This window comes from Spermophilus citellus, assembly GCF_964194105.1.
Source record: "Spermophilus citellus genome assembly, chromosome: 9".
Lineage (NCBI taxonomy): Eukaryota > Metazoa > Chordata > Mammalia > Rodentia > Sciuridae > Spermophilus > Spermophilus citellus.
The window spans coordinates 56,470,611-56,493,977 of NC_138191.1; the positions used below are offsets into that span (position 1 = coordinate 56,470,611).

The 23,367-nt window shown below is 43.3% G+C and overlaps 1 protein-coding gene across 5 annotated transcripts in view; it reads right to left on the minus strand.

Annotated features, from left to right (window-relative positions):
- SLC44A3 (solute carrier family 44 member 3) overlaps nt 1-23,367 on the minus strand; it is a 74,566-nt gene that overhangs the window by 16,407 nt on the left and 34,792 nt on the right. For 3 of the 5 annotated variants that reach the window (XM_081307800.1, XM_081307799.1, XM_081307797.1), the window contains 3 exons: nt 20,925-21,090; nt 13,472-13,628; nt 10,747-10,833 (listed from right to left, as the gene is read on the minus strand). In XM_081307800.1, the coding sequence (XP_081163926.1) occupies nt 10,747-10,833; nt 13,472-13,628; nt 20,925-21,090 (410 nt within the window). The remainder of the gene's footprint in view (nt 1-10,746; nt 10,834-13,471; nt 13,629-20,924; nt 21,091-23,367) is intronic. The other 2 variants (XM_081307798.1, XM_081307796.1) reach the window with 1 other exon arrangement.

A 23,367-nucleotide genomic window follows, 5' to 3' on the forward strand; every position in this document is an offset into this window, starting at 1 on the left:
GTCCAGCTCCTGGAACAAACTGTTTTCAAGAAGTGCTTGTTGCTTTGCACAAGCTGGAGCTGGGTGTCTCTTGCATTATGTGCAAGTGCTGGGTCTATCATTCTATTGGCTGCTGCTGTGTTGCTATGCACTCTTTGTCCAATGGTGTACGAGCAGGGCTGCAGTTGAAGTATATAAGGGGTGGTTTTTTCGGGCCCGGGGCCTTTTTCTCTCATCTATACCTCATGGAAGCTTCCAATAAAGTGTGTTAAAGAAGAATCCTGCTGTTGTCGTCTTTCCTGCCGGCGGGTAGACTCGACAATCTGTGTTGATTAATGTCTGGGGATACCTGAAATCTTGTGTAACTCTATGGGGGAATAGTCCAAAAATAACAGATTAAATTTCTTGCCAGTCCAGTGGAATGGAGCTTGAAGTCAGAAATCCAGTGGAGAGACGTGATACAATGTTTCTTGCACATCTGCATCGGTGGCTGAGATTCACATCCATGTGGAAGCCATTCCAAGATGGGACTTAGTTGGTGGCAGCCGGGAGCATCATTACATTCCAGTTCACAACAGAACAGGAATTAGTGACTGCTACATTGAACTGGCTTTTATTCCCTAACCACAATGACACATCTCCTTTCTCTCTTAGCTGTTTCTTTTTAGGAATGAATTCTTTAGTTTCTAGCCAACAGTCACTTCCTTCTCTCAACAAGTCTCAATATCTAAGACAAAGACACCTGGAGAATGACAGTTGAGGAATGTACCCACGGCCAGTGCCTTGCTTAGAAAAGGCATGGAAGGGAGTGGGGGTTGTGGGCTTCAGAGGTGGGGAGTGGGAGTCCTGTGACAACAACCTAGCTCCGGAAGACGAAAAGAAGAGACACAGAGAAATGCCTTGGAGGAAGCTGCTGTCCCTCCTGACGAAAATTAGATTTGGAGTCAGAGCTACTTGGTGATTTAATTTCATTTCCCACACTAAATGAATTTGGGAAATGTTGAAACCAATCTATAATCTTTGCCTCTCCCAAGCATATGAGGTAATGTTGATAAGTTAGATTGTGAACGTTTCCTCGTATATCCCTCACCTTGGCTGTGGTCACCGATGACAGCCCAGCAGAGCCTGGGCTTCCAGGTACACCCTGCACCCACTGCAGACGCAGACCTTCAGAAAGGAAGAACTGTGGAGGAGTCCAGTCTGTGGCTGCCAGGTCCTCACACCCAAACACTGTCACAGCAGGTGTTTACATGTGTCACCTCCTTCCTTATTTATGAGGAAACTGGGTTTTGCTGGTTCCAAAAGTGGAATCAAAGTTAAAAACATGCGCAGTCTCCCTCAGCTATTATCAGCATACCTAGAACAGGTCACCACGGGAAGCTACAAAGAACATAAAGGTGTTGCATCGTGCCTGCTATGTGAAGCTCAGGTGTGTGAAGGGGATCTCATGATTTAAAAAAAAAAATGGCAGTTCCTTGGATCAATCAGTGTTGTTGGAAAGTGTCCCATTTGCCTTTGCTGAGCAGTGACATAACTACTTTTGACGGCTGAAGATGGGAGGAAAGAAAAGAAAATGAGGGCCAGATGCAAAAGAGAGGGGGGTCAGAGGTCACCACCTGAGGACTGAGGGCTGTGGGGGAAACCAATCTATAATCTTTGTTTTTTCCAGTCTTCAGTAATTTTCTGTCTCCTGCTCACAGGTTTGCACTTGAGGGCCGGCCCTTCCCTCGTTGCCCTTCACGTTGGGGGAAACTTGGGCATTTTACTTGACTGCAGGGGCAGAAGTGGTGCTCTCAGCAGTTCAGCTCTACCCAACAAGTGACGAGCGTAGTGGCTCTGACTGGGGGTAGGGTGGAGAAGAGAAGGGCATATCTGGAAGAGTTCCTGGTGGATGTGACGAAGCCCTGACTGAGCAGTTTTGATGCACAGCCTTGCCAACAAGTGTGATTCCAAGCGCCACAGCATCTCACCAGGAGTTCACACACTGGGTGGTGGGTTGATAAGAATAACTTTCATTTACTCAGCTAGTACTTCTACATGCCAAGCACAAAACTAAGAGCTTTCCAGAATTTCTCTATTTATTTATCGTAATCCTGGGAAACAGATGCTTTTATAACAAAGGCGTCTGGCACAGAGACTTCCAGTATTTGATGAATCAAAAAGTAAGGATGGCTAAAACCTCCCCCACTCCAAGAAACTATTTTTGGAGTATGTACTAAGAGTCAGACACCAAGCCTTAATAGTTACATGTACTAGCTTATTTAACCCTCTCAACTGCCTGTAGGTAGGTGTTAAGAATTTTGCTTTGTAAGTGGGGAAATAGAGGTGAGACAGGTGAAGAATCCTATCCCAGGTCCCTGAATAAAGGAGTATGATTCAGACCTGGACCTGTCTGCCTCAAAGTCTGCATCCCTCCCCCTGTATCCCACTGCTGGGAAAAGGGCATATGAATCTTGATTCAAAGAGGGGGAAGGAATGAAGGAGAGGGAACTCTCACAGATGGGGGTAACTGTCTCCTGAAAGAAAGGAAGGGCTGAATGTCAGGAGAATAGGGCAGGCAAGGCACAGGAAGCTGGGAGTTTGGTACCATTAATAAAAGGTAAGATCCTGACCTTCCCAGGACCCAAAGCCCCTCACCCTTCTGTCCCTCAAGTGCCTGTCCTCCATGTTGCTCAAGGGATGGGGGACATCTATTTAGTTCTGCAGAAGACACTGTGTAATGTGGCCGACTGGTCAGCAAAGGCTTCTCAGTGAAGTGGGGAAGGCAGGGGAAGAGAAGACACTGGATAAAGAAGAGGTGAATCAGAAAGAGCACTGCCCACCATGCAGCCCGGTGGGGCTCTCCACACCACAGACTCTGCTACAAGGAGGGAAGGGCGTCCCTGACCTCTACAGAGTTTTGGGGTTCTGAGTTCCAAGTCTGTGGAAGGAGGATCCCGGTGGATGGGTGAGAAACCTAGGCTTGAATAGTGGTGTGAGAGTAACCTCGATCTCCCTGACTTTGTATTTCCAAGGCAAGAGACCTTCTGTGGTAATACCTCCCTTGTTTGGTCCCAGGGGAAGAGGCAGACTTAAGGGACTGGGTGAGTTTGGAGGGAGGAGCAGAGATAGAAAGGTGAAGGTAAGGGATTCCCAGTATGAGCAGAATGTTTGGGAATAAGGGGTAAGAATGCAGGTCTTCCTCTACCTGCAGAATAGAAAATGAGACTTTCCTGGGTTTAGGAGATCTAAGAACAGAGGTCCGTGTTCCAACCATGGCTCCAGGGCTGTTTGGTATTTGCAGAATATGGATAAGTGGCACGACTCTTCCAAGGCCATTCCTCTGGTCCTGGTTTGCCCAGGAGTGAAAGAGTTCCGGGGATGTGGGCTTTTAGGTGACCAAGACAGCTCGTCCCTTCCTCACTCTTTAGGGATCCACCTGTCATGAAGACTGTACCTTCTCAGACCCAGCTTCTGCCTTGTTGGTCAGGCCTGGGAGAGAAGGACTCAGTCCTTCTAACTTAAGGCTGAAACATTGACAAGCTACTCGCCTACAGCTGATCCTGTGGTGCACTGTACAACCAGCCAATTTGGTATTCAAGCTGATATTTTAAATCTTCATCTGCTTGACACTTTGCCTCTCGGTTGTTCCAAACTTGGAGAAGGAAGAGGGAGGCCTTACAGGCTCCTCAAAAACCTCAGTAGTCAGCCCTGCTGCTCTTCTTCCCTCTCACTTTGAGTAGATTACTACTTCACCTTTCAGAACCTTAGTGTTATCATCTATTTTTAAAAAAAAAAACATAATAATAGTACATCCCTCCCAGGGTGACTTGTGAGTATATGAGTAGTTAATACATATAAAGTAGAACAGCACCTGGCATATAGAAAGTGCGTGATAAATGGCAGGTACGCCTGTCTTGGGGAGCCACACACTTTGGCGAAGTCAAAGCAATTCATGGTGAACACTCAGTTGCCTCCCTAGAGAGTGACCTAATGGTCCCAGTGCTTTTTATAACTTTCCCTCTCTTGCTTATAGTGATGCAATCATTCATTGAACATCATTAATTGCTTTTCCCAGAAGGTAGAAGAATTTCAAGTCAGGAAACGCTTCAGAGTCTAGTCTAAGATGGCAGCTGCTCACTGGGTCCTACCCTAAAGGGAAGAGGGGGCTGAGGCTCACTTTGGGAAGAAGGCTTTAGGGCCTCCCCCTCCTGAGCCATGGCCCTTGCAACATGCCCACAGCAGGTGGGAGCTAGGCTCTCAAGACTCTGCTCCCAAGAAAGCCACACAAAGACCTGGTCATATGCCCCCAGCTTTGCAGCCATGCACCAGGAAACATGAGGACTCAGTTTGTTTTCTCTCAGACAGTCTGGGGCCTCTGACAAAGAGGTACCTTAATTCCTTTCTATTTAAAGCCAGGATAGTAGGAGCATTTGCCATGAAACAGCTGGGTAAGGGGATTACCTTCGTCTATAAATGAGCCTTAATGCAAACTATCATATTGACACAAATGTGAGCTTCTTTCTAAAACACGCACACATGATGCATCTCTTTAGGGCTCTCACCATCAGCTGGCTGCCCCAGATTAGCTCTAAACCAGCTGGTGGGAGAGGCAGGGTTCAGGACCAACTCTGTCATAGGAAAAAAAAATGACTGATAGCATACTGTACAACAAGATCACCTATTATGGCACTGCCAATTCTGGAAGAACTCTCCTCTTAAGAACTTTCACATTATTTTTTATAATCTAGTTAGAGAAAGTTCACACTATTCACTTTTTATTTTTTCCCCTGAGATGCACATGCTACTCTGAGGGCAGGGAGAGAAGAGAAACTGGAGATGTGCCCACTGGCTGGGGATGAAGCAAAACCTGACATGGAAAAGTCACTGGGTGCTGCTGCTATTGATGGACCGAGAGAAAGGGAGTCATTGAAATAGAGCTAACAGTAGGGATGAGGGGAAGAGAAGGCTCTGAGATTGTACAAGGTCAAGTCTACCACAAAGGCTTAGAAGACAGACTGACATTATGTCCACTGGAAAAAGTACTGGTGGAGGGGGCAGGTGGAGGGGGACTGTGAGGCAGGGAGGGAGAGTTGCGTGTATTTCCCCAGAAGCAGCAAGTTTTTCTCTGCGCTCCACTCCATGAGACTTTCTGGGACTTTTTTGCCAGTATATTTGTTCATCAGGAAGACAGGAAGCCACCAGCAATTCTGAGCAAACACCAAGAGGCAACAATCAGGGCACTGGCTCAGTAGCTTGTATGTAATGGGGGCCAAAGGAAAGTAGGCCACATGCTTCACAGCCTGCACCAAGGTACATCTGATTCACCCTCTTCCCTCCTCAAGGAGATGTAGCACTAGTTTATCAGGCCCACAGAGAAATAGATGTAAAAGGTGCTGGCCATTATGGTACTCTTCCTCTGTTGAGAATACTAAGGTGATCATTTTACCTGAATCTTACTACCATTTATTTATCACCACCGAGCTGTACTACCGGCAGAATCTCCTAAGTGGGTACAGATAGATGGCTTCCCTTCATCCTTTCACATTCCCAGGCTCTGATATCAGGACATGATAAAGCATCAATGATCTCTGTGATTCTAGGGTAAGGCCTTGCCATGGATAAGAAGCACAACATGAAAAAGGGACCTTGTCATTTTGGAACACAACAGGAAAAGAAATGTCTCTTCCGTCTTCCCCTCTTCTTGATCCCACACAGGGGAGCAGGTGGTACCCACATGCCCCAGCCCTGGGTTAGGCACCCCAACACAGGGCAGAAAGCTGCAAAAAGGCATTAGGAATTATTTGATTCTACCCTATCAATTTGCAGGAGCTCAGTAAAGTTGAGTGACTCACCTAAGTTACACAAAGGAAGAGGCAGAGAGGCAAACTGCTGCTACACTTGACTAATGGGTCATCTTCCTCTGGGAGCATCCCCCAGGAGACTGGATAGAAATGGTGATTCTTAAACTTTTTTTTTTTTAACTGGGGATTGAACCCAGGGTTTCACATCCATCTCCAGTCCTTTTTATTTTTTACTTTCAGAAAGGGTCTTACTAACTTGCTATAGACCTCTCTAATTGCTGAGGCTGGCCTAGAACTTGGGATCCTCCTGCCTCAATCTCCTGAGGGGGTGGGATTATAGGCATGTGCCACTACACCTAGATATCTCAAATATTTTTGACATCAACCCACAGCTCACTTCCTACCTATTCCCACTTCTTCTGGAAGAAGGAAAAAGGATCAAAAAGGAAGGCAAAGCTTAAGGTGACAAAAATACAATGAATAAATAAGAACCAAGTAATCAATGGAAGTGTAATGTTCATTATGCCAGGAATGACTGCGATCAAACAACACAGCCAACTCAAGGCAACACTGGTTGTAGCAAGGTGTTCTACCCCCAATTTGCAAAATCCCAATTCTCTGCCCATGCACATTCACAAACTTCGCAGGGAGGCCTCACCTCGGCAGCAGTGTTATATCTTAACAGAATAATGAATATGAGTTCTCATGAAACACCCATTTGGGTTTATCAAACTTATTTCAATAAGTTTTTTTAAAAAAACACACTCTTTAGTTTACTTATTGGTAAATAGAAAAACATGAAAATCTACAGAATTCTGCTATTTGCCTATAAAAATTGAGAAAGAGCTTTCTTGAAGTGCTCAGATCAATTTGGAACCATTGGGAAGAGTGCTGTGCCCAGCAGCAGGTTTCACACTTGGAAGAATACTGATGCACAGATGCCTGTGTGTACTTGGGGAGGAACTGCCACAAGGAACTGCAGGTGGGCACTTTATGAAACACTAAGAGGCATGTCCTTCTTGCTGAGTGGTTAGTCTGCACAGTCCCACAGGGGACTTCTCAGACAGGACCCACCAAAGTGCTGGGAGGGAGCAGAGAGGCTACACAGGGGCTCCTTGCCTGTAAGTCTCTGAAATGAGTTAGCCCACACTGCTAGAGGCTTGGACCACTGGCTTTCCTGAGGAGTGGAGGTGGGGTCGCCCCACCTGACATGGCTTTCCTCCTCTACAATTGCATGATTCAGAGTTCACTGCCCTTGACAGCCCTATGCCTTTCCGGTCCTCCCTCAGTCAGCCACTAACAAGACTTGTCTGTCAGCAAACTAGCTTGTCTGGTCCTAGCTTGGAAAGGTGCTGGCTGCAGAGAACAGCCCTGGATGGTGGTCCAGGATCCTCTGGCTGGTGAAAAAACACTTTAGGGTTAAGAGTTTGGTCCCGGATGCAAAACAGGCTTGGATTCAACTTCTAGTTCTGTCACCGTGTGCTTTCTCTAAGCCTCAGTTTCCTTATCTGTGAACCGGAGATGCTATCCATATAATGTAGGAAAAGGGCTTAGGCTACAACTGGCAGTATAGCAAGCACCAACTTCCCACAGCTATCATTGGGATTTATGAGCTGCTGTTCTCTGTTGAGTGCTCCACTGAGGTCCAATCTCTTCTATGAATTACCCTAATTATTGCATTAAAAGACCTTTAACTACCAAGATTCTCCTTTTCTAAACTTCTGCAGCCCTCATTCCAGCACTAAACCTGCACTTTTTTGTACCACTTACATAAGTGTCTCATGCATATACCCCCTACTGCACCCCTCTCTCCGCCAAATAGCCTATCAACTACATGAAGGCCAAGCTTATGCTTGATACTGACTCTGAATCCTCGTCACCCCCACTTACAATGCCAGGTTCAGCTGGTCACATCCAGTGTAAATAAGCAAATGGTTGTTACAGAAATGAACACATGAGGCGACACAATTTAAAAAATTTATACATGTTTAGTATTTATGATGCAGAGAGAAGTAGATTAGAAATGATGAAGTTTGAGGTTTTATTCCGCACTCTGCAAGTGAATTACTGTGCCATCTTAGGCTGGGTGTCTACAAAATGTGACAACTGTCACCTGTTCCCCTCACAGGGCACAGTGAAGATGGATGAGGCTTTTCAAAAGCATTGGTGAGTCACAGCCAGCTCCTTGATGTTAAAGAGAGAAGAACATCTGTGTGCCAAGGGTGACAAATGCATCTCACCCTTTGTAGCTTTCTTTTCCCAGCTTCCCTTCCATAAAACAAAGAAAATAAAGTAGGCCCTCGGCCCTTCAAAATCTGACTTTCAGACACAGATGCCAAAGCCTCCCCTAGCCACTCATTCCAACACCGGGACATTTCTTAAAAGCCTAATCTGAATTCCTTTTTTCTCTCTCAGCTCACTTTGCTTTGTCTGTTTCCAGATGAGACCTACAATAGCTCTGGTCACCATTTCACTATTGCCATATTTCTCCTTAAACATGTTTACTTCATTCTGCTTTCTGGTGGTTGTTTTAGATCAGAGGTGACCCCCACCCCCACCCCTGCCAACATTCTCATCAGTTCTTTTGTCTTTTTCATTATTCCTCTTCTTCTTCCTCAATCTCCTAAACCTCGGGAGTCCTTGAAGTGTTCATGTCAGTTGTACCATGTCACCCCCATGTAAGGATACGGCGACAGCTGGTGTAGGTCACAGCCTGGTGCTCAGCCACCGTGATTGGAATCCCAAAGACCTACCCTGCTTGCACCACTGAATCACTACAGGAGCCGGGTCAAGACCAGCTTAGCCTTTCTGTGATTCGAGATCACTCTCACCCTATGCCTGTTACAAGGTTTTACCCCCTCTACTATGGTAATTAGAGTGGGGTTAATATCAACACGATTTAATATAAACACCCTGAACCCCCAAGGGAAAAGGTCCTGAGTTCATATAAAGAGGTGAAATTTCAGAAAGCAGAAAACATGTCCCTCAGGATAACAGGGAAGAGGGAACAAATGTAATGCTGGTATGAGATAGTGGTTTTCAAATATATTTAGTGGCAGAATCCTATCTTCAAAGGAAAGCTTCAGGAGACGCCCCACCTCACCCACATGAGAGGAACTCTCTGGCTGAAAGGCCAGGCATGGTGGGTGGCATGGAACTAGGCCACCTTTCCTCCTCCTCACCTGCTTCTCTGCCCTCTTGACCTCTCAATGTCAGCAACATCTACCTTTAGGCTTTCCTGGAGCAGGCTGGAAACCAGGATTGAATGAGGGAGGCAGAAAGAACCTGAATTTCATAAAGCGGTAAAAAGGGATGGCAACTCTAGCTTGGAGCCCAGGAGGACCCTATGGCCAACGTATTTGTGTTTATAGTCATAGTTTTTGTCTTTCTAGTCTCCCTATATGTTTCTTAGTCTTGACTTTTTGTGCAAAAAAAAAAAAAAAAAATCATGCCATTGTTAATATATTTTTGAAATGCGTCTCAAAAATCTTCATGGAGTAAGTTGGTGCCCAGATGTGCCCTACACACAGCTCTGGGAAGAGAGGTGTGGCATCTTACCCCATGACAAATGTATTCCTGAGGTTTGGCGTGACTTGCTTCTGGATCCACTATTTTCAAAGGTGATATGGGATTTTATTGTGCTTTATGTGTGCTGGCTTGTGGCAATGCAAATGAAAACTAAACACACTCTAAAGGGTACTCCAAGATTCTTAAGAAAAGCCTTAAAAATAGAGCTTCCTCGTAAGTTCTATTATAGTACTGAAGTCTACACTTTCCCTGAATAATGAAAGATATTTTAAACACTACTTAAGACATAAACATGGATGGTCTAATTAGCCCCTTTACTTCTAAGGGTACACTTATTAAAAAGATGGGTAATAATAAGAAGTACTATTATTATAATTTCGAAGTGAGATTTGCATGAACATTTAAATTTTAAAGCAGCCTGCTCTCTTACAAAAATACCGCTTTGTGTAAATTTGACAAGGGCCATTAAACTTTCCTAAATGATCTACAGGAAAACAAAACATATATTTAAATTTCCACCAATTTGGAAGATTCAGGAGAGAAAATAATTTAAAGTTCAAACAATTGCAGGATATCATTTTTATGATTTTAAAGGAATATTTATAGCTTGAAAGGGAAAGCCTGGCAAAATATATAAAAATTAGGGAGGCAATTCTTTTCCTAGCTCAGGAAAATTATAGTTCTTAAAGAAGACCCTGCACATTAGCTCTTAGTTGATATGTATTCACTAGGCTGGGGTTCTAAAGACTTCCTTTTCCTTTTTATTTTGGAAAACAGAAACACATTTCTTTTAGAATTTGAAGAATGCCTTTTATGCCTAAAGTTCCATGGCAGGGGTTTGCAAACTACAACTCGGTGGCCAGTCTATCATACTACCTGCTTTCCTCTGGCTGGAACTAACAAAGATTCTTACAATTTTAAAATGGTTGGAAAAAAATAGATGGAAAAATAGAAGCTCTCTTGACATGTGAAAGTCACATGAAATTCAAATTTCAGCATCCACCAAAAAAGTTTCTTTGGAACACAGCCATACTCGTTCATTCAACCTTTGTTAATGGCTTCTCCCGCTGTACTGGCAGAGTTAAGTGGTTTCCACAGAGGCTATATGGCCCCAAAGTCTACAATATTTACACAATCTGGTCTTTTTCTTTTTGTTACCTGGGGATTGAACTCAGGGGCACTCAACCACTGAGCCACATCCCCAGCAAAATTTTGTATTTTTATTAGAGACAGGGTCTCACTGAGTTGCTTAGCGCCTCACTGTTGCTGAGGCTGGCTTTGAACTTACAATTCTCCTGTCTCAGCCACTGAAGCCATTGGGATTACAGGCGTGCGCCACCACACTCGGCCCACAATCTGGTCTTTTATGGAACAATTTGCCAATCCCTGACCTAAATGATGGAGACTAACTTCCAAGCCCTCCGTGTTTTCCTGGGGTACAGGTTAGGGCACATACCTGGTTGACATGGCGCAGGTATCTGTCAAGACACAAGAAACAGCAGTAGCAGCATCTGAATGTGCCCCTTGACCATTTGCCGTGCTGCTGGGATCAGTCCAGACCACAGGAGAAATGGAAAACAAAAGATAGAAGGTAAGCAGGCAGCTTTGGAGAGGTATGCTTGCTTCCCCCATGGACTTCTGTACCCAGGGAAAAGCCAGAGCAGTCCTCACTGAAGATGGGAGAAGTTCTGTTTTGTGCATACTTCTGATTACTATTAATGGGAAGAACTCAGATTCTCTCCTGGGCTTATCAACCTCAACAGAAAGGGAAATGGTTAGTCCATATCCAATAGCAAGGGAAAAGGGAGCCTTTTGGTTCTAGTAAAAAAAATTCTCTTCTCCCTCTCCATCTGCCCCTAAGTGTCTCAAATGGTGCACTTTGCCTTTTGAACCCAAAGTTTATGTTCTTGAAAATTTCACATCCCAGAGACAGAAAAAGAAATAAATAGATAAATAAAAAGAAAAGAAATGCAAGCAAGCAAGCAAACAGCACATTTGCAGATACTAGTAGTGGGCCCACATAAAGAAAGAATCAAGCTTAACCTTAGGGAAAATGAATCCTATCCTGAGACTTTGGGGACTAAATTTCAATGTATAAATCAGTCTTTCGAACTACAACTTGAATTTGTGCATAACTCAAGAGTGAATAATTGAATGAGCTGCCTGGGGGAGGGGTGACCAACCCACGGCCCAGAGTAAAACAATCCCTGCTCACAATCCTGAAATAGCCTACTATGAAGACCCCAGGAATAACTCAGCCTTATATGGACATTTTCTTGTCCCAGTGTTAATTCAATTGGATGAAACTTGATCTGGATACTTTTGGGCCTGGCAGCGGTTGTGAATGAGGCTCTTTAAGTAAAAAAGATCACCGGTAGCTGTGTGAAATGTTTGAACTGCAGACTGTACTGGGCTGTAAGACGACTGCTTTTTCACTTTTCTTCTTTTTTTAACCCAAGAAAGGACATCTTTCCCCAACAGCGACTTCATTAAAAGGGAGTTTGATCCTTGATCCTTATGGGATCTGAGGAGTGATAAAAACTTTCAGACCTTGTGAGACAGACCATGGGTCTTCTACTGACGTCTCTTTTAGATTTATAGAAAGTGGCTTCCCCAGAGAGTTTAGGATGTCTTGTTTGATTTTCTATTAATGTATATATAAGTAAATATGTGTATTCACAAAAGATATAAATACATATTTCTATGTAAATATACATAGAAATACAATATAGTTAAAATAAAAAGCTGTTCTGTCCCTCAAGAAATCCTTTTCCAAGTTTCCTAAGATTGAAGGAACAATTTCAAAATTCAGGAGCCAGGATAGATTTGTCCTGGATAAGGAAATGGCTCTTTAAGTCACCAGGCAAGATTTTCATGGAAATAGAAGAAAATATAATCAGTGGGCAGCTGCTTAGCATCCATCTCAAGATTAAGGAAGCCAGACAATTTTATGTGAAATTGAATCCATTGCTCCTAAGTGATAGACTAACCTTAAATCTTGATTATGGATTGAAAAGTATCAACAACTCAGATTTCTGTTTAAAAGACCCAAACAAAAATAATTCTAAAGTATCATATGACCCCATGTGTAAAACTACCCCCAATATACTAAGGGCACATAACTATGCACAAAGGGTTGGGATCAGGCAGGTTTGTGAAACTCTGGCCAAATCAGGAACCCTGAGGTGGGGGTGGGGAGAGATTAGCATTGTGTGAGAACCAAAAAGTTGGGGGAAGTCCAATCTTCCCTTGTTTGGCAGGACAGAAATACCATGAGAACAGCTGTTTTCCTGGTGTTCTGGTTTCCACTGGCATTCATACCCAAATGTGCATGGAAATAAAAACCAGGGAGGAGACCCCAGCACAAAAGCCCTACAGTTTTCTGTCCTTTGAGCTGAGATGTAGGTCAGCTTGCCCATTTCTCACTTTCAAGTGTGTGTGTGTGTGTGTGTGTGTGTGTGTGTGTGTGGTGTGTGTGTGTTCATACATATACTCTCACACACATACCAACACACTCACATACCCTTGCACACAGTTGCATACACATACTTTGTCTCTCACACACTATTCTAACTCCCTTGTCCCCCCTCATTTCTTCCTCATGCATACCAGGAAGTTCCTAGGACACCCTCTTGGAAACAAAACAGGCGAGGAATATTTGAGCATTAAAACTGAAAGATCAGGGGGCTGAGGCAGAAGGATGGAGAGTTCAAACCCAGCCTCAGCCATTTAGGAAGCCCTAAGCAGCTCAGCAAGATCCTGTCTCTAAACAAAATATAAATAAAGGCTGGGGATGTGACTCAGTGGTTAAGTGCCCCTGGGTTCAATCCCTGGTGCAAACAAATAAAACTGAAAGAAATGTTATTCCTATCTTATAAAGTATTCTCTTACTTAAAAAAAAAAAAAGCATGATAAATAGCCACAAAACCTTGCTTAAATTTCGCCTTCAGAATTCAGTCCTTTTATTTCAGCATTTAAATAAGAAGGAAAGCCAGCTAACCAGAACTTCTCCCTGCCCACCCTCTCCACCCAACACACAAGACCACACGGCACAGCAGAGGCTGGGAACAAGATCTGGGTGGGGGTGAGGGGGAGTCTGAAAGGCCACTGTCAGGGGTCCTGTCCTGGGACCCTCTGCAGCCGCCCAGTCCTCAGCTCTTCTCTATTAGGTGCAGCCTTACCTTCGTTTTCAGGGTGTCATAAATGCACATGAGAATGATTCTTGGAATCCTCATCACAGTGATTAAAAAAGACCCTTTCACCACTGTTCCCTGATGGTACCAGAAAAGAATGGAGAGAGATGAAAGGATTGGATGGTCAGGAGGGTCATTTTTATTTCTGGGAATAGAAAAAAAGAAAAAAAGAGTATTTTTAAAACCATTGTTAAAAAGGAACCCAAAAAACCCTTCTCTGTTCAAATTATCAATGGCACTAACAACTTTCAAAGCAATGATGCAATAAGCATTCAGCAAAATTTTTATACTCCTTGGTTGCTAAGGTGGCATTCATTATATTCTGGACTAATGTGATTCCTTTCAGTGGCATTCAATGTAACAAACAAATACAGAACAGAAAAAAAAAAACTATTTTGAAAATGGTGATGAGTTAAAATGAACTACTTTCCCTCTTTACAGCTCCTACTCTTTCCACCAACCCTTCAAGTAGCCCGTTCATCTCATTTTCGGAAGTTTGATTCTATCACAATCTCCAAGGTTTCAATTACACAGGCGCATATGTAAATTTGGCCAGCATCAGATTGATGATTAAAATCATGGCCAAATCACATGACCAGGACCAGGGCCAGTGAGGTTAACGGTGAGTTCAAGTTTAAAGGGAAGGGACACAGAGCTCCCGGGTGCTTGGCTTCTGCACAGCTCTGGGCTCCTGAAATCCAGCTGATTTCCTCCCTACTTTCTAAAGGTCACTTTAGTGTGAATCATTGACAGGACTTGTCCTGACACAGCTCCCAAGAATGTGTCCAAGTCAGTTTCGTGGGCAGAGAAAAAGAGTAAAAAAGAACAGAATGGGCACAGTTTTTCCTCTGCCCTGAACCTGACGGGATAAAACAAAGGAGGGCTGAGGAGACCTTGGGGGAGACCTTTTGAATTCCCATGGACACCAGCTCTAGAAAATGAGGCCCTTTCTGAGAAGCAACGCCATGGATTGCAAGTGAAGCTGGCTTTCTTCAGAATAGATCATTCTACAACTTGCCCGGGTTGCTAATAAGTCACTATGAATCAAGGTTTTGACAACAGCCTGGGTTTTGAGAGAGGAAAGAACTGCAGCCAGAAATGTTTCAAGAGTTGGCAACCATTGCATTTCTCTGTTACTTAAATCATCCAGGAAGAAAAAGAGAACATGACAGTAATACTGGGCGCAGAAGAACTGTAACCCAGTTGTCCACAAAGGGGTGCCGTGTTTCAACCCAGCCTTGTTGGAGATGGAAAGACCAGGGAAGCTGTCACAGAGAGGAATTCATTCTGATCTGATAAACTACCAGAGTAGCACAGGCCAGGAAAATCTGACACATTTTTTCCCCTTTCCTCATTTTTTTTAAAGGAAGAATGTTTACTTTTCTATTGAGATTTATGCGCCTTAGAACTTATTATGGTGCTGAAGAGATTAGGATGGGGTTGGGGAGAAGAGAAGGACACCTACTTTCCATCTGGGAGGGAACCCAATGGTTCACAGGCCTCTGTGAATGGGGCCCTTAGGGTCTGCTCCTCAAGGTATTGAAGTGTGGGATTGGATGTGAGCTTTTTGAGAATATGTCACTGTGGTGATATGAGCCATTTCAAATAGAGGGGAGCCTGCACTGCCTCTATTTCCCTACTCCATAACATACCCTGGTTATGACTCTAGGCTCTGCAGAGCTTGGCTGGAAGAAGATACAGAGGTTCCAGCAGCTGGGTTATCACATGATGAGAGAGGGAACTTAAAAAGAAGGTCCTTTTAACCCAAGCCAACTCACTGTGCCAGGAGTCATTCAATACCTTCCCTCTAAACTAGAATCAGCACTACCAAAAAAAAAAAAAAAAAGCCTAAGAGGAGTGTCTTTGAGGCCACCACCTTCTCTCCTTAGACTCTATTCTATATTAACAAGTTACAGCATCCTGTCATCCCTCTCCTGGTGTATGTCAGCTCCCTTTCAACCAGCAAAACCTGATTTAATTGAATTGAATTAAGCTTAAAATAATGTTTAGCTCTGGACTTCACTGTATTTCAAGGATTGACATTGCAGTGTTGAGCACACTAGTAACTCAGTGATGAGTTCCTTAGGAGGCTGGGGAGGCTGGACCAGGGCTCCCATCAGGCTCACTCAGCTGTCTCTAGGGGTTGGGGGTATAGGTGGCATGTGCTGGGAACCTTCTGACTGGGCTTCATCCCCCCAAGTTTATGAGAGAGGGCAGTAAGGAAGACTCAGGCAGTGTTAGAGGGTAAGGGGACTCCAGGATGTTTCCCATGAAGTCCAGCTTCCTTCTCCTTTTAAAGCCATGTCTGCCTGAATGCTGAAGGTCTCCTGCCCCATACAGCAGAGCCAGGTCCTCAGAACACTACACCAGTCCACGTTGCTGGGCAAAGGGTTTAATGGTCCCACCCACACAAGTCCTATAGCACCTTCAGGTCATGATATATAAGTACCATTTTTCAACTTGGAGTCGAATCAGACAACACAGAGCCTAAAACCAATCAAGCAACTTCAGGGTCCTAGAAACAAGTTTTAGTTCTAGTTAGATCCAGCCCAGTGCACTAAACACTCTTTAAATGTAATGGAAAATTAAGTTTGTCTAAGTCTCCTGGACAAAGTCCGGGCTGCAAGAGATGACTGGCCTCTCCCACTCAGCTTCTGAGTGAAGCTGAACAGTGTGACTTTCACAAAGACCCTGTCCCTTCCTGATGTCTCTTTCAGCAAAATCACTGCAAGATGGGACTGGGAGGCTATAGAGTTAATCTTTCCAGTCCTACGAAAAATAGAAACTGGCTTTATTATGAAGAACAGATTTTTTTTCCCCTAGCTCTGCTGGGCAATTCTTGTTAGGGTTAGAAATTCACCCATCTCTACCTCAATTCTTTATGCTCTGCTGTGAATGCATTTCCTCACCTTTTCACCAGCAGATCCAGAGCAGCTGGAAACCATCTCTTGTGTATTTGAAAATAATGATGAAGTCATGCCTCCAATGTCCCTTTTCCAAGTTGAACAATTCTAGCTTCTTCCAACTACATCTCTAAGCAGTACTTCTCCTTCTTTTTCTTTTTTTTTCTTTCAGTATTGGGGGTTGAATCCAGGGACTGGCATATACTAAGCAATTGTTATGCTGCTGAGTTACATCCCCAGACATTTTTATTTTGAGACAGGGTCTCTCTAAGTTGCCAACGCTGGCCTCGAACTTGCCATCTTCTTGTCTCACTGTTCCAGTAGCACAGATTACAGGTGTGCACCACTGTGCTGGCTTTAAGTAGCATCTTTATGGGTCTCTATTGACCCCTTTTCAAGCAAATGATTGTACAAGGTAAATTTTAGGGCTTTCCCATGTCCTGGTACTTGGTGGTCTTTGTATGAACTCTTCAGACCTTTTAGGGCTTAAAAGAGTAACAAAGGTGAATGTGCTCTTGTGGTATTTATCCTCACTGTGCAGGGCAGACACGGAATTGTGAACTTTGAGATAAGCAAAAAGCTTGAGATCTCAAAATTAGGCAGACAGCCCAAAAGAAAGCAGAAGTTCTTAATAAATGAAATAGTAATGTTACAAAGAAATTATCCCACATTTTATTTTAAATTAATTTATTTTTATGAAAATAATAGGCAAAGCATCTTAAAAAGCCAAATAATACTGGTGGGCTTAATGGGAAAAAGAGTAGTTTTCTTTACCCATCCTTAAATCTTTCCCTAAAGATAATAATCTAGCTATTTCTACCATAATACAACTCCACACTTTAAAATCCTGTGTTCTTACCGCTATTTCTTCATTTTTCTTTTTCTCTTTTTGGTGCCCACACCCAACACACTCATGTTTCACCCTGAACTTCTTCCTAATAGAGTTATGTTGAAATTTTTAGTTAATGCTTCATGTTCACACTATTAGTACAAAAGTAAAATGTATGGTGAATAATATTCACAACTTACCCAAGAAGCATATTCCAATTCTATTTTGTTCCCTGAATAACTTTCAGTTTTTCCTGGAGTTAATAATGGCATCACATTTTTTATTCCCTTTGTTTTCCATGGATTTCACTGAATGCTTCATCAAAATATCCAAGCACATTTAGTCTCCTCTAAGTGTCACTGTGTTTTTAAAGACATTGTCTTTTTGGAGAGTTCTCCTGGAACCACTGCTCCCATTGTCTTCCAGTTCCATCTTGAACTGGCTCCTCCTCCTCTTCCTTCTCCTCCTCTTCTTCTTCCTCCTCTTCCTCTTTCTCTTCCTCTCTTCTTTTCCTTTTCCTTCCTCTCATTCTTCCTCCTCCTCTTCTCCCTCCCCCTCCTCCCCCTCCTCTTCTTTCTCCTCCCCTCCTCCTCTTCCCCCTCCTCCTCTTCCCCCTTCCTCCTCCTCCTCTTCCCCCTTCCCCCTCCTCCTCTTCCCCCTTCCCCCTCCTCCCCCTTCCTCCTCCTCCTCCCCCTCCTCCTCCTCCTCTCCTTCCTCCTCCTCCTCCTTCTTCTTCTTCAACAATGGCTACATGACTACCTTCTAGGGAATTCCCTTCCCTTCTTTTCTGAAACTCATGTTTTCTTCCTTTGCTTACTCATGAGTTTCGGTTGGGAACTGTCTTCCTAGAAAGGGTGGGGGGAGGAGACCTTTGGGGATTTTGTGTTCATGAACCTGACTTTATTCTCCTTTACTCTGAATTGATGGTGGGAATAGGTATAAAACTCTGAAATAGTCTTGGAAATAAATAAATAAAACTAGGAAATAAATAAAATAAAACTTGGAAATAGTCTTTTCTTTGCTCTTTTGATTTTCTGGTTCAAAGTTGCTACTGAAGGTCAGATCCCATTTTAGTTCTTGATCTTTTGTCATGTTTTATTTATTTTTCCCCCCGAGAGAAAATTCTGGGATATTTTCTTATGTTTTTAGTCCTAGGAATTTTTTTTTTAAGTTGTAGATGGACCCAACATCTTTATTTATTTATTTTTATGTGGTGCTGAGGATCAAACCCAGTACCTCACATGTGTGAGGCAGGCTCTCTACCACTGAGCTACTGCCCCAGCCCAGTTCTGGGAGATTTTCTTTGATTTTTTATTTACTTCTCTATTTGTTGTTGTTCTCTGTTTCTAGAACTCCTATTAGTCAGATGGTGACTCTCCTAAATAACTCCAACTTTTTTCCCCCTTTCTGCCATTTTCTAATTGTGTCTTATTCTGCCCTCTAAAAGAATTTTTCAACATTATATTCTGATCATTCAATGGAAAAATTTCACTTTTGCAATTTTTAATTATTAAAGGGTCCTCCTTGATATTTCAATGTTCCTTTTTGGTGGGGGATGTGGGGAAGGGGCTTTGTTTATGGTTGCAATATATCTGTTCTTTCTGATAATATTACAGGGCTTTCTTGTTGTTTGTTTTACTTTGCAGCCGACACTGTATAGGCTAAATTCTCTAAATCCCTTTTGTTTGTTTTGTTAATTTTTCTTTCTTTCTTATTTTAGTGGTTTTCATCCAATGTGTAATAGTCACTGGTTAACAATTCCAGTTTCAGAATGGCTTGGATACCGTGTGAGGAGTGCAGCCTGGTGCCTGGCAAGGGTCAGTGGTTAGGAGTCAGGAAATCCATCTTACCCGGGGGCCCCCATGTGGTACTATCTTGGGCCTGTGCCTTGGGCTTGAAAGTTTCTCCCAGAAGACTCCCCTAGCCTCCCCTTAGGGGATCAGCCTCGCTGCCAACACACAGGGAACTGAGCTATGGAATGTGGGGTGTTGGTGGTGGGGGAATTATCCCTCTTCAGCATTTAGACTCTCACTTACCCCCCCGCCCCGCTTCCTTACTGAGTTTGCCCCCAGCCTCGGCTGTGCCAGACACCCCAAGTCCAGACCCTCTCTAGTTGATCTGTCCAGAAAGCAAAGGTCTCTTCTGCGCATCTGGAGGAGGGACTTTGGGTTCTAACTGCTCCTCAGGAGAACTTACAACTAATCTCCAGGGTTACATTTTGCACTTAAATTCCTGAGCCTCTCTGGATTTTTTTGTGACTCACTTCAGCCTGTATCTTATTTGCACCTTCTCAAAAGCCAACACATGCCGGAGGCCTTTTCAGCTTTGCCCAACATGGCCAGTCACCCCTTGCTGCCCTGGCCATTCTGTTAATGTCATGTTTCTTATCCACTTTCCTTGCGTCTCTGTTTCTCACTGTGGTTGTGTGTTTACTCCTTTTTCATTCTTTCATGATTTTATTTTTTGGGGGGAGGGTTGGCGAGGGGGGGATGACTCCGAGAATGTGTCTGCCTCACTGAGCTCCACATCAAAGCCCCTGTGGAGAATGCTTTGGTTTTGTTATTCTAAGATAACACAGGATCTCTCTGCCTGACAACTGTTACCACTGGCCAGTTTGGCTAGGATGAGTTTTGCTCTCCTACTCAGGAGCAAGCAGCTCCTCCACCCCCAGCTGCTGGGGGGAGTCTTAATGCCAAGAGCAACAGCCCCTTAGTGGGTCCTCCAAAGTCCCTAATGATGGGGCTCCCAAACAGCACCATTATATTAAAAACCCACAGTGCTCTTTATTGTCAGGAGGTAACTGTCAATGGCATGAATCACCCCTGGTTGACTTTCTTACCTCAGGAAAAAGTCATGTTTATCTACTCATTTGGTCTGAGAGATTAGAGGAGGATCAGCCCTATCGGGAGTAAACTTCCTGTTGGGAGTCCAACCCTGTTATTGTCCCAGGCCTGCTCTTCCGGCTGCAGTCTCATTGCTGGTAAAGTCACACACAAGAGAGGCAAAGGGTTCAGGTGTGTGTAGGGTGTGTGTGTGTGTGTCTTCCATTATTTTCGTGAGGTAATGTCTATAATTTTAACATAGAAGCAACTAATTCATTCACTAGTACTTAACTACATGGACATGAGTATAGCTTATAGTTACACTTGATTCCTTTAGGATTTAAAATTATTTTCCGGGTAAATATTCTGCCAATTTTACACTAAAACAACAACAATAACAACAAACCCAAAACAAACAAAAAACCCAGAATTATTGAAGTATATGCAAAGTAGACTAGCAACTTTTTTTTTTCTTTTTTTTGGCAATGCTTGGGATTAAACCCAGCTCTTTTACAATTTTTATTTTGAGACAAGGTCTCACTAAGTTGTCCAGACTGGCTTTCAACTTGAAATCTTCTCACCTCAGCCTTTTGAGTGGTTGGAATTACAGGTGTGTACCACCACACCTGGTGAGACTAGTAGCTTTTTTTTTTTTTTTTTTTTTTGGTGCTGGGGATTGAACCCAGGGCCTTGGCATACAAAGCAAGCACCCTACCAACTGAGCTATAGCCCCAGCCCCTAGTAGCTTTTTTAAGTCCGAAGTGTTTAGCTTAGCCATTTACTCTTGTCAACCCCTTTTAGAGAGTCAGGTCAAAACTCCCAAACATCTTTGAGACACACAACGTGGAGCACAAAGACATTCCAGTAAGAGACAAGGCTGGACCTACCTGTTGAAATAGCACGTAACCACTGCCCCTGCTATCGTCATTTGCTGGCATGCAAGGATGAATTCGCTAGTCCAGATGAGGCCGATTAAATGGTACCACCACGTATATCGAATGCCTGAAAGAGGCTGATATTCCACTTGGCCATCTGCGATGACCTGGGCAGTTCCTAAAGTTTTAAACACAAACATATTTTACACCAGTGTTTTCCTAAGTGTAAAGATGATTCTTCATTCTTGGTCTTTGGCAATCCGTGAAACACAGATGCCAGAGAAAAGTTTGAAACACCCAGTGTAATTTGAAATCTCCATAGCAAAAACCAAAAAGAACATATCTAAATAATATCAACAACAATAATTTCAGTGACTGACCAGTAGGCAATCTGCAAGACACTTGACATATACTTTAAAACTCACTGCACTTTGAGGGTATGAAAACTAAGATTTGAGAGAGTCAAGTGATGTCTGTGGTCTCACTGCTTATGATCAGTGGAAGGGCATCTTGGACTTCAAATCCCATGGTTTTCATACCATTCACTTTGCGATGCAAACCAAGTGTGTTATGCACATGAAAGCACACAAAGCCATAGGACCATGTTATGGGTCCTAACTTCACTCAAATTAAGACTTTATAAGAGAGACAAGGAGCTTTTTTTTTTTTTTTTTTTTTTTTTTTTGGTCAGAGATTCAGTTCAGATTTCATCAAGAGCAAACTCATTTAGCACATTTAAAATATCTGCCTTCCATGGTTCAGATCTCAGCTTTATCCTTTCCTGGTAGTCTGGGACACATTTTTTGACTTCTTAAAGTTTTAGTATCCTTGGCTAGAGAACCCATTTCCTGGTAGTACTTTAGGTATGGAGATAGATTACCTGGGTAGTGCTGGGTGTAGGGTCTGGTCCACAGAACTATCACTCCATAAGTGATAATAATAATGATGATAATAATAATTATTATTAAATTTCAGGAGCACAGTAGTCTATTAAACTGAAGTCAGCAAGAAAGCACTAATAATGCTCTGCCTTTCAGATGTCTATACCTGGCTTTCTTTCCCCTTATCTGAAGCAGATCCTGAGCCAGGAACTGTGGCATATACCTGTAACCTCAGCTACACAGGAGGCTAAGGTGGGAGGATTGCAAGTTAAAGGCCAGCCTGGGCAACTTTGTGAGACCTGGTTTCAAAATAATAATAAAAAAGGGGCTCTGGATATAGCTCAGTGGCAAAGTGCCACTGGATTCAATCCCGAGTACTGGGAGAAAAAAAAAAAAAGCCCTTGAATTAGCTGTGTAGATATTGGTATCCAAATCCCAGTTTTGTGGCTGTATTTGATTCCTAGATGTCCTCCCGTTTTGCATGTCAGATAAACTACTATAAGGAAGAGGGTGACTATTTTGGTTTCCAATGAAACCTGTAGGTTGGATATCATTTAAAGATGGTTTCATATTTTCTGTCATAAACTGCCTTTAGGTTTATAGTTCATGTGTTTTTAGACACTCATAATAGGTTCTAGGCATGAAGGAAAGAGAGGAAGATAGTTGTACTGTAGAACAAAACTGAGACCAAGGCCTAGGACTGGTCTTCATTGCTTCTGCTCTGTGTTCTGCTGAACAAGAGTTACATAGTGAGAAATAGTGGAGTGGCTTGATTCACAGAGAATATTTTATCGGACACTGGGTTCTTGACTTGGAGACAATCTGTTTCAGGTAAGGCCTGGGTAAATGCCTGGGCTTTCCAAAATGGGCATGTTTCAGAAGAGCATTCCCAGTTCCAGAGAGGTAGGTAGCATGTCACAACTGGAATGCAAGTTTATGCTGATCAGGCTGGCGGACCTTGACAACCACTCTCAGGACTCTCTGAAGTGCTTCGGGCCAGGGACCAGCACACTGCTGAGTTCCAAGCATAGCTTATGGTTTTGCAAGAACAGGTTTTCAACATCACAGAAGGTTTGGAGGCAGAGAATGTTTCCACAAAACAGGAAGGATCATTTCCTCAGAGAGACACAGGACAGTATGTAGTTCTTGGATGGTAAGGGGCACCATCTCTTCTCTCAGCTGCCCCAGGTGGTCAACAGCACATCTTCACACACATTCTGGTTCAGTGCACTGCTGGCAACAGTCAGTGATAGGTCAAGATCCACTTAGCCCTCAAAATCTTTGACATTCCCCAAAGAAGGACAACTCCCACAAATTATTTTTTTTTATCACTTGCTTTGTTTGATATTGAAGTCATTTTCCATTTGTTCCTCTGGGTCAGTTTACAGACTGTTTACAAGTTTTCGTTTAGGGCTGGATTTTTCAACCTCTCAATGCACCAACTGACATTTTGGACCAAATACTTTTTTGTTGGGGGAGGGTGGCTGTCCTATGCATTATAGAATGTTTAGGGGCATGCTTTGTTTCTAAGCACCACTTATGACAACCCAAAACATCTCCAGATATTGCCAAAT